Here is a 12,021-nt window from a genome sequence, read left to right as displayed (position 1 = left end):
CTAGCATTACATTAATAACAATTAAGCCTACCCTTATAACTACTTCTATACTCATTTCCTATGCTAAACTTTTCCCAGCCTCTTATTATTTTTTCATTTAGTTTATACTGGCCCTCACCACTATCTAGTCCTAGTTTAAAACTTCCCTTACAGCTGAGTTAATAGACATAGCAAACAAGCAGCCCCTATCTTATTTAAATGTAAACCATCCATTCGAAAAAGCTCCTTTCTTCCACTTAACTGATACCACAAGTCAAACCAGCCAATCTGCTCATCCTTACATACTAACCTAAGCCTAACATTTAGCCCTAGTGACCTACTTTTACTTCATCCCCACAGTTTATACTGGGCAGTATCCTGACAAAATTAAGTTATGGACTTTTCCTTAAAATGCCTTTATCAACCCCCCTGTGCTTATTAATTAGCTCCTCTTAAATACCTTTCCCTACATCATTAGCCCCTACATTCATCACAAAAACTGCATCTCTGCTAGCCCCCTTTATTATATCTCCTGCTCTGTCAGTTATAACCTCCACCTGTGCTCCTGAGTAGCATGATCTGATCTGCTTCTCTCTATTTACCCCACAGACTATCCTATCTAAAATGCTTTGTCAAGGAATCATCTGTAACTATATCCTCCTTAAGTTTATCATTCACATCCTTTTCTGTTGCTCAATAGAATAGGCTCATTGCAGTTAAATTCATTACTTTTAGCCCTAATAGTACTCTTTCTAACTTCCCGAAAGTCATTGTTAGCTGATGTATTCCTTGCATGTAAAAACTTAAGCTCCTCTTCAAATCCTGCTGCCATTTTCCACAGTCTACACTTCTCTTTATCTATTGCCTCTACTTTAATTATGATTGCCTCCAAATTCTCCTTCAACCTACAAACAAGTTGCACATCTTCATTACTAGCTTCCTCAAAAGTACATGCCAACCCATAGTTCCAAAATAAAATCCACTCATTGCACCCATTACACCTAACATACTGTGAGCACTTAATTCCTACACTAGTCTTAACCATTGTATTTATACTTGTACCCTGAAAATAAATACTTAATACCAAATACCAGTAGCCTATTGTCAACACTGTTACTGTTAAGTCTAACATTTAAGAACCAATTATATTGTTATTTTATTTTTATCACCAGTTTGTCTTCACACTAAAGTAATAAAGTTTATCTTTAATTATATAGAACTTTATCAGAAGTGACAATAACTAGTCTTTGATGTATACGTAATGTTAATAATACAATGTATTTAGCCTGATTTATGTTATAACCTACCCATAACTATAGGCTGAATTTAAATTAATGGCTCTAGGTTCAAGTCAGTTAGTTAATCCTTAAAACACAAGTAGTTTTTAGATTTAGTTTTTAGAAAATCATGTATATTAATAAATTGACACCAAAAAATATAATACACCCATTCTTTGCACCTTAACTCTTTGACTACAGGATGGGTGGAATCGACTTAGCTTGTGATCAACAAAGTAACCAAAGTAAATTTTGGACATTATCAGTAAACATTACAAGGCTTTCATACACAAAATATCAGGTTTTTAAATTAAGTTTTAAGATTTTTAAATTAAATATTTGCTTGTGCATTTTTTCTTTTTAAGTTTTGACTATCCAACATGCAAAGTAATTTAGATTTTAAGATTTAAAATACTTTTATTCATCTGAAAATTTTCCAATTTAATTTGTGAAATCTCTAACCTCCAGATAGCTATCAAACTTTTTTAAGAAAAACTTTATATTTTATCTGTCATTTTCTTTTTCTTTTCTCTGTATGGGTTTGGTCAAATTGACTGACCTTGTAACCACCACAAAAAATTAGGAAATAGATCTAAATTATGTTTTTTTGTTTTAGAATGACTACAAATTGTAACAGGAAACCACAAGTGTTTATTCTAAATAGCTTAAGTCTCGTAACATTATACATTTATTTATATTTATTATTTTGTTGACCTTTCAGCCATGTCTGACTAACATCATAAAAGTTTCAACATGCAACACATATGTAACTCATGTTATTATATTCAATAGCATAAAACTGGTCTTCACAAAGTGCAAATGTCTTAGCTTTGTTCAGAAGACCAGTATTTTGTAAAATACAATCACATTTCAGTTATAATGTGTATACATATTATTACTATTTACAAATAAATTCTTAAATTTCTCTTATTTTTCTTAAAGCATAGAACAGTAAATAAAGAAATATAGAAAACAATCTCTACTTCTTACAACTGTTACAAAGTTTGTACTCCCTTGCTGTACCTTGCAAAAAACTAAAAATTTTTTATGTTTTATATATGCATTTTGAAATAAAAAAAAATTATAAATTATTATACCTATACCACAGGATTCCACGTTAATTTATCAGGCTTACTGACCAAGCTGTATTTGGGCCTAAAAAAATATTTTTCGATCACCAATTCGTCTTACCCCTTCTTTTCGAGCTTCGAAACAAAAAGACTATTTTTGGTGAATAGACACCTTGTATAGGCTGAGAAAACCAAATGGGGGAAGTTATGGGATTTTGATTGGTTAGAAACATGTGAAAGAGTGAAGTTCGTGTACATAAACAAGTATTTGCAAAATGGAAGGGGTGGGTAGGGCCACTGTGTTTGAATTGCTAAATATAGTGATATCTCAGTAAATAAAAAGATAGGAAGTTCATATTTTATATTCTAGCCTGTCAATATCAGTAATTTGAGTTTACTAAAGACTTTGTAATTAGAGTTAAACACATAATTTGAACCAAAGCTGCATTCAACATACCCTGTAACACTCAAAAGTCGATATTTAGGAATTTTGTTTTAATACTTACTTTTACATTAAGAAATTAACTAATGTATAATACTAAGATTTAAATTATAATCTATAAACTTATGGCCAAACTTATTGCCATACATCCATAAAATAGTAGTTCCATCAAATTTTGAATGTAAGTCTACAAATGTGATGACATGCCCTCTGACCCCAACCTGTAGGAAAACCTATAGCTATAGGGTTAATAATGATGGTAAAAAATTATCAAACGTTTCAAAGCTCTACTGTGATCTCTGCTCTTCATACATTTTTATCAGTTAAGACTAGGAGTACAATAATAGTTAAGACATGTGCAAAGAGCAGTGTGCCGAGTCAAACAAATTTACAAAACATTTAAAAATGGGTAAGTTGGCATATAAACTTTACTCACCTTTGTAGGAACTTTGGCTGTGAGAATGAAAAGTCTGCAGGAAGAAAAGGCCTTGAAAATAACAAAAAAGTGTGTAAACAGAAAATGAATATAAGTAAACAGAAAACAAAAGTATCTTATGCTAATTATAAATTATATCATATTAAACAATTGCACAAAATACATTTAAGTTTAATCTTTTAGGGATTAAAAATGTTAAAGGACCACCCACATTCTATCTATAGCTACAAAAACAGAAGGTAAATATCCAGAATAACAACCTATTTGATTGGTTTGGAGTTTAGGAAATAAAACTAACTTAAAATTACTTACATAGTCTTTTCTAACGTAATCTCTCAAAAACACTTCACATTCATTACATTTTACAAATGAGGAAACCATACATTTATGTGTATAAATTAAAACAATTACCTTTATTTTATAATACTTTAAACTAGAATTTTATAACAGTGCTTTTCATATTTGATTAGAAAATGTAATTTATACAGTAGCCTTGTTTACATTGTTCAAATTACAGAACTTAAATGTTCAGCATGTATAAAACATGACTTAATGTACTTTTACTTAAGAATGGTTTTTTTAACATTTTGAGATATTCTTTTAATAAACTTATTTTTAAACCACAAAAAGTAATTTCATTCAAGGTTTGAAGTTCTGTACTACCTTTCATCATTTACAATTAATGTACATGTGTAGCATACATGTATTCTTAGATGACTAAATTGAATATATATTTAGACTATCTAAGGGGAAACAAGATTTTTCAACTTGGCAACTTTCAATCAGTACACCTACTATAAAGTGAAGTTGTAATCGAACTTAACAAATTTTTTAATTTTTTCTGCTCATGAAAAACTACATTTTCAAAGTTAAATCATTTAGAATAATTTTTCCAATTAAAATGTTTTATGATTCACCAGTTTTTGACTATGTAACTTCTAATGAAGAGGCTTACCAATACTCTGTTTTCTGTCTTTTCTGGCTTGGTTTCCATACGTACAATACACTTCAAGGAAACCTTCACATTTCTTCCAAGCACATTTCGAATACTCTCTACAAAAGAAAAAAAAATTTCATGTATAATTATTTCACAACAAGTTATATCCCAAGAGATTACACATTTATACATCATCCATGCCTGTCTAGAAAGTTGTGCAGAATTGTTTGAAGTATACAAACACATACATATAGGAAAAATAAATTCTCATATTATATGTAACTTGTTGCCTTTTTTGTTTTTGTTTTAAATGTTTTAAGAACACAAATATTTATACAAATACAAATTATTCAGTAAGAAGAAACTAATACGGATTGTAAGTCTGGAAGCATATTTTAAAAAATATTTGGACAAATTGTTCTACATTAAAATTATTCTTATACAAATTTTGTGTGTGTAGAATAACAATAATGTAACAAAGCTTTTTGAAGGTAGAAATTCCTCCATCAGATCTACTATACCATTAATACTAACATAAGTACTGAACATTTTTCAGCTCCAAATACTTCAGAATATACATTACAATATTTCTAGAATACCAAGTAGTTTTTTTGTTTTTCAATTGCTACTATCTTTAACTAATTCAAAGTACCTACACTTTTGAATTCTTTGAAACTGTAGTTTATGTAATATAAAAAAAATTCAACCACCATTAATTATTTATTGAATATTTACATTATTTTTATATATTCAAACCATATACATAGAAATATTGGCTTAAAATTTATTTAAAAAAGCTTAAAATATTTAAAATTAATATTTAACACAGTCACGGTTGGAATATCTTTTGATACCACAAATGCTGAAGAATCTACAGTCAAAGTACTGATAGACATCAATACTTGTAAACAATACATGACAGAACAAATGAAGAAATCAGATACTTTATTAAATGGCAAAGGACAAAGCCATTTTCCATTTTTTGTGTTGTAAACAAATATATCTTGTTTGTATTGAAATTAATTTCATATTTTTGCCCATCTTGTCATCCACCTATTCAAGGTTTCCCCACCTTGATAGACAACTGCCCATCCACATGTTATGTGGATGAATCTCTAGCTAAAAGTCTATGTCTGAACACACACACACAGAACTAACATAGCTAAAATCTTTAATATATTTTAGTCCATACAAATTAACTTTATATTATATTCCAAAGCAACTTACAATTTAGTGATTATTCAATATGGAAAATATGTATGCACATGTCCATACAGATAATTATTCACTTAAGAAAATGAACTTGTCAAAACCTTAAGTAATTTGATTTCAGTTTTGACTTTTTCTTTACAGTATGTCAGTTAAGAGATGGGCAATGAGGTTGGTTGATTGGCATTTTTTGGTGCAAAGCAACTGGGCTATCTGCATCCTGGGCAATTAACTCCATATAATACATTAATGTCACATAACTGATTAATCAAAAGTATAATTAAATCAATTAATTTCACAAAAACAATCAACTAGTTTTCTGATCAATGCAACTATCCATTAATCAAAATTACGATTAAACTGAGTAATGTCACAAAAATAATCAACTAATGGAAATTAGTATTTTTGATTATTCCAACTATCCAGTAAAGCAAATACTATCATTATGATTTTTCCTTGCTATTTTCAACCAATTCAAATTTGTTTAGCTTAATTCACCAGTGTCACAACCCATGAAAATAATCAACTAATTAAGATTATGGTTTTCAGTTATTACTGTTTTTGAATATTATAATTATCCAAGTAACTGAAATATTGCCATTAAGTTTGTTTGTTGACAAGCACAAAACTACACAATAACTTGTAGTGCGATAATTTCGTTTTGTCAACTCGTGAGAATATTTTATTTTTACCCATCTCATGAAAATAAATGATTAGTTCAATGTAAATGATTAATAAGCATGATTATTAATAGAGTACCAAATTCCACTAACTGCCAAGCACTACATGTCACAAAAATGGCCAACTAGTGTTTCCAATAATTCCAACTATCCAGTTATCAGAATTATGAAATAAATGATTAGTGTCATGAAAATAATCAACTAATTGTAATTTGTCTTTTCAGTTATTACTATTTTAAATTATTCTAAGTAACTGAAATATGGCCATCATGTTTGTTGTTAAGTACAAAGCTACACAATGGGTTGTATGTGCTCTGGCCACCATGGGCATCAAAACTAGTTTTGAAGCAATGAAATTTTAAATTTTTTATTTATTAATTTCTTTTTACTTATGAGAATAACCTTTTTTTAGCCATTTTATTAGAATAATTGTTTAGTTGAATGTAATTGAATAATGAGCCTGATGACTTGTTGATTAGCAAATTCCGGTAATTCCTAGCTCAAATGTGTCATGTTCATCTTTTCATACACAAACGATTTTCATTTTATTACATTTTCATCGATTTATTTCAAAACTGCAGAACAAAACTTTAACAACCTTTGTCATTATTATCCATTGTTTGTTTTTTGTTTGATAATTAATTAGTATTACCTAGGATATGAAGATACATCATTTTCCAGTTTTAATAAGTTCTAAGAATATTTTAAATAATATCTATGAACACTTACTTTATCCATTTGAGAAGTTATCATAAATAATGGTTAACTTTAAATGGTTCAGAACTTCAAGATATTCCTTTGCACATGTGCATTTATATAAATAAAATCTAAGTTTCATCATTAGTTTCTAACTATATACATACACAATTCTTGTTTATTCAAAAAGAAATTTCATACACTGCCTACTCTTACTCTCCATGTGCATGTTTACTACTCTGCATGTACTGTTTATACTTAATCTGTCACTAAGGGTAACTTGTATATATGGCAGATGGAAGCCTTTGTACATACAGGTAAATATATTTATCTAGATTACAATTTACATGATGTGAGAAGTATAATACATAAACAATCATGGTTGTATACTTAATCTACATACAAGTACATTCAGGAATCTTAGAAAAGCCTTTAATATTCCTTAAAACGCTTAAAATTATCATTCTGTAAAATTGAAAAAATATTTATATACAAAAGGCTGTATTTTTCACAAACTAAAAGATCAGGAATACGATTCCCAACTAAATAACATACAGGTAAGATGTTTAAATAAAATACAAAAGACAACTTGGAATAATTTTAGCAAAAGAAATAATTTGTAACTACCTAATAACAGTGTGATAGTCTCGAAGCAAGCATCTGAAAAAGAGTTTGTTGCACCCACCTCTCAACATTACTTTCTTGGTACCATCTGAAATGTTTATCTTTCAGGCTTAATTTGAGATCAGGTGTCATCATGTATCTCCACTTTTAAGACAGAAACATATTTTGTATCAACTCTAGGTGTGGAAATATGTTTTTAATAACATGAAGGAGCATCATTAGAATGTGGATACCTTACCCACATGAGGACTCGTCACTTGCTGTGCCAAACTACTTTTCACACATGATATATATATATATATATATCTTAGCATTTCCTCTTCTCATAACAATAAATATCATTAGTGTCTTAACTGGTTTGTTCACAGCATGACATTCCATTTTTTTTTCCTAATTGTTCAGTTTTCATCTTTCATTTTAACTCCAAGTGTTTCAACTACGTTTTTAAGGCCCTTTGAGATATTAACTTCCAAGCTATATGATAAAGACCACCATAAATTATGCAGTTGCTACAAAAATAAAACATGCCAGTTTGTTTTGCATTTTATTCTTCATCAAAAATATCTGGTTCTGAGTCCCTCTTTCAAGATTCTACATCTTTATGAGCATTCTGACAAGTCTTCCCTTTTACACATAAATTCTGGATCTAGAGACATTAACAACAGTGGCATGGCTTCACCGTATTCCTCCCAGCCACATTGTAGTAGGGATGGATTATCAGAAACCTAGGTAGTTTGACAAATGGATGTGGAGACAGAGACTGTATGTAAGCTGCTGGTGGGAGGTCCTCATTCTTCGCTTATTTTTGAAAAACATCCCATGTCTGAGCAAATTCACATCAACACTGGTATTTTTTGTTCATACCTTCAGCTAATCATTGAGGCGCAGGCACTTTGTGCTTCCCAATTCATTTGTATTGCAGCACTAAGCTCTTGCATAGAAAGTGCTGCTAACATGTTTTGCCAAAACCATTTCTGGTTTAGCTTTGCTCACTGATAAAAGACTAGGTGTGGACTCTTTAAGTATGAATAAGCTTGGCAGTTACTATTACCCCAAAATAGTACCTCAGTTGTACATTATCTTTTTGATGAACTAATTACAGGCCTCAAAGCTAGTGACTAAATGGTTACCATATTCTATCTGTAGAATTTCCATTTTTTACTCTTCAAAGAAACATCAGTATAAACCTTTATCTCTTACTCAACAAAAGAGCATGAATTTTGTGTGACATTGCATCTAGACATTTTCATTGTTATAATTGCTGAAGTTGAATACTACAACATACATATAAGTACTCTTCCATACATTCCACAAAGTTATCAAAAAATTTACATTCAGATGTACTAGAAAATTCCAATCCCTTTATTTAAATGTAATAATATTGATTGTGTCTTAAATATTTTTGTTCCCAATACTAGAAAGGGATGTTCTACAGTGGTGATACCACTGATAGTATTCTACATGATGACCTAGTTATGGACAATTGCTATGTGCAACAATTTCCTCTGCAAAAGACTTCAACAGTCTATCAACTGTATGTGGATGACAACTTCCTACGATCCGACTGAACAAACCAAAGGCTCTCTAATCCGATTTGTTCTTGCATCTTTGTGAGGCACTGGCATGTTAATTTGGACACATGGCTGTATGCTTTGTTCAAATGTAGCTACAGGTTATTGTTATTCAATCTATACAAAAATGGTGTTTCCTCACAGTATAGTGCACATCAGCTTGATAGTATACACAGTTTATCTTGGCATTTTTTTGAACACTGAATGTTTAACTATTATAACTGTACCATAAAACAACCAAAATCCCTTGCAAAAAGAAATTTTGTATCACAATATTAAATTACCCAGACATTCTCAAACACTTATTCTTTCTCCAAAGTGATTACATACTTTGTTTTGTCATATGCCAGATGCTGTTCACATACTTTTCAACAACTGACTACATGTTTTGGAAGAAGCTTGTGACCACAGCTCATTGCTTTTTTTTTTGTGGTCTTATATCCAGGTGAATTATCTTGTTTACAGTTTCAAGTCATGTTCCTACGTTAGCTGTCATGAACCACTATGTTTTGGGTTACTTTCAGTGACAAGTTGTTTAACTTTCTTCATTACCTGTGGTGTGCAACTGATAGTTGGTTATAAAAGACTATTCAATCTATTAAACAAACTATATATATATACTTTAAACCTACACATAGCCTATTAAAACATGCAAGAAATACATAACATTCTTTTATGAAATCCAACAAGGACACACAAAAAAAGTGTTGTAAATAAGAAAAACTATTATTTCATCTAGAACAACATTATAAGTGCAATTCCATACTTTCAGTTAATGATTATATAACATTCAGAAATAATTTTACAGTTTCATTAATATAAATTAAAATCTTTTGATAGCCTTCATGCATTCAAGCCCTTATTCAAAGTCTGCTTTTGGATAACAGTGAATATTGTGATACTAAAACTGTAAATGACTGACATGTGATGAGAAAAAATAAAGTCAGCTTAAACCTTAAGTCTTTTAAAACTGATAATCATGCATCAATAAAATTATTAGTATTAAAAGCATTCTCTGTGTGGGTATTTTTTATGAAAATAGCCTTATTTTTGTTATTATGTATTGACCAAATTAAACTATTATTTAATTAAAGAAATGAAATTAATATTCCCCTTAGTGTTTTTTGACCATCTTGTAAATGGATAACAGTATGTCCTTTGACATTCATTAGAAAAACTGAGTAATGTCACAAAAATAATCAACTAATGGAAATTAGTATTTCTGAATATTCCAACTATTCAGTAAAGGAAATACTATCAGTTTGAAAAATAATAAGGTGTACTTAATTTTAGTGTACACCTTTAATTTATACTTCTCAGTATAAGCAGCTTGCATTCTGTTTAGGATTTTTATCAATTTATTATAGATAGGTTTATAATACTGCAACCATGAATGCTTATACTCAGTACTCATGCAACAGTAAAGTATGAGGGTCCTTGGAAAAAAATAACTGGTTTTTATGTGTTCTCCAACTAATGACATTCCATTTTTCTTTTTTAATTAATATCATTTGTTTTAATGTTTAAAATATTTTTATTAATACTTAATATTTCTAATATTATGAAGGTTATTTTACTTTCTTATTTTAACTCTTTTAGCACAGGCTTGGTCCCTGGGACCGACCTGCTTGTAGTTTTCATGCTATAACTTTTAAATTAGTAAGCAATTATTAATGAAAATTGACAGATTATCATTAAACATTACAATGCTTTCATATGCAAAATATCAATTTTTTCTTTATTATTAAGCCTTAAGGTTTTTAAAGCAATGTTTTTCTCATGCTTTTTTTTTTTTTTTACTTTTCACATGTTGCCTATCTATAATGCAAAGTAATTTTCATTTTAAGATTAAAAATACTTTTATGCATCAGAGAAGTTTTAAATAGTTATCAAACATTTCTTAAAAAAAACATTATATTTTATCTGTTATTTTCAGTAATTAATTTCTGTACAGGTTCGAAAGATTTGACCGATCTCGTAACCACCATAAAAAAAAACGGGAAATATTTATAAGTTATGCATCTTTTATTCTAGAACGAACATAAATTATAACACGAAAACATAAATGTTTAGCTTAAATCTCATAACATTATACATTTATATATACATTTAATTGTTTTATTATATTTACCTTTCACCCTTGCCTGGCTAACAATACAGAAGTTACAATGACATGGCTCACGTGCACTCATGTTACCATATCCAATAACATAAAGCTGACCTTTGGTCTTTACAAAGTAACCTGTCTTGGCTAGATTTTAGTAGACTAGTACTTTGTAAAATACAGTCACATTTCGATTACTATACATTACATATGTATATAGATTATTGCTATTTAGAAATAAGTTATTAAACTTATTTTTCTTTAAACATAGAACAGCAAACAAAGAAGTAAAGCAAACAATAATCTCTTCTATTTACAACCCTTGTACTCTGTTGCTGCTTGACGTAGGTTACTAAGCCTTTAAAGATTTTGCACATGGAGGATATGAAACAAAATTTTTTTTAGGTTTTATATATATTTGAATAACCAAAAAAATCATAAATTACTATATCGATACCATAGAACTCCATTATAATTTATCAATTTTAGTAACAAGGCTGTATTTGCTTTTAAAAAAATATGAAATTTTGAGCAGACTAAAGACTCAATTTACCTCTTTGCTATCTTGTATCGAAAGAAAGTTATGACAACTTTATATTTGAAAATGGCTGAGAAAGCCACTAGGGGGACATTTCATGTTTTCAATTGGTTATTCATGTCATATATAGAAGTGTATATAAGGAAGCATTTCCTAAAATGGAAAGAGGTGGGTGGGGTACCACTGTGTTTGATTTATTACATGAGCAATATCTTAGCAAATAGAAAAGATTAGGCATTCTTATTTTATATTCTAGCTTGTCAATATTGGTAATTTGAGCTTCTAATTCAAACAAAACTATAAACTTAGTATTTTGACTTCACAAACATCTAATTTGAACCAGTGCTTCATTCAACATACCACATGACACACAAAAATCTATGTTTATCTGTGTTTTTTTAATATTTACTTTTAATTTAAGAAATAGAGTAATGTATAGTAATAAAATTTGAATTATA

General features: G+C 29.4%; 1 protein-coding gene across 4 annotated transcripts in view; it reads right to left on the bottom strand.

Annotated features, from left to right (window-relative positions):
• The window catches only part of LOC106475145 (F-actin-uncapping protein LRRC16A-like), a 94,124-nt gene that overhangs the window by 77,059 nt on the left and 5,044 nt on the right, over positions 1 to 12,021 (bottom strand). For all 4 annotated transcript variants that reach the window (XM_022380266.1, XM_022380280.1, XM_022380269.1 and 1 more), the window contains exons 2-3: positions 4,160 to 4,257; positions 3,205 to 3,255 (exon numbers count right to left, since the gene is read on the bottom strand). In XM_022380266.1, coding sequence (XP_022235974.1) covers positions 3,205 to 3,255; positions 4,160 to 4,257 — 149 coding nt within the window. The remainder of the gene's footprint in view (positions 1 to 3,204; positions 3,256 to 4,159; positions 4,258 to 12,021) is intronic.

The sequence above is a fragment of the Limulus polyphemus genome, unplaced genomic scaffold (assembly GCF_000517525.1).
Source record: "Limulus polyphemus unplaced genomic scaffold, Limulus_polyphemus-2.1.2 Scaffold144, whole genome shotgun sequence".
In the NCBI taxonomy this organism is placed as follows: domain Eukaryota; kingdom Metazoa; phylum Arthropoda; class Merostomata; order Xiphosura; family Limulidae; genus Limulus; species Limulus polyphemus.
Note: the sequence above shows the minus strand (reverse complement) of the source record. Positions and strands in the feature narration are given on the sequence as shown.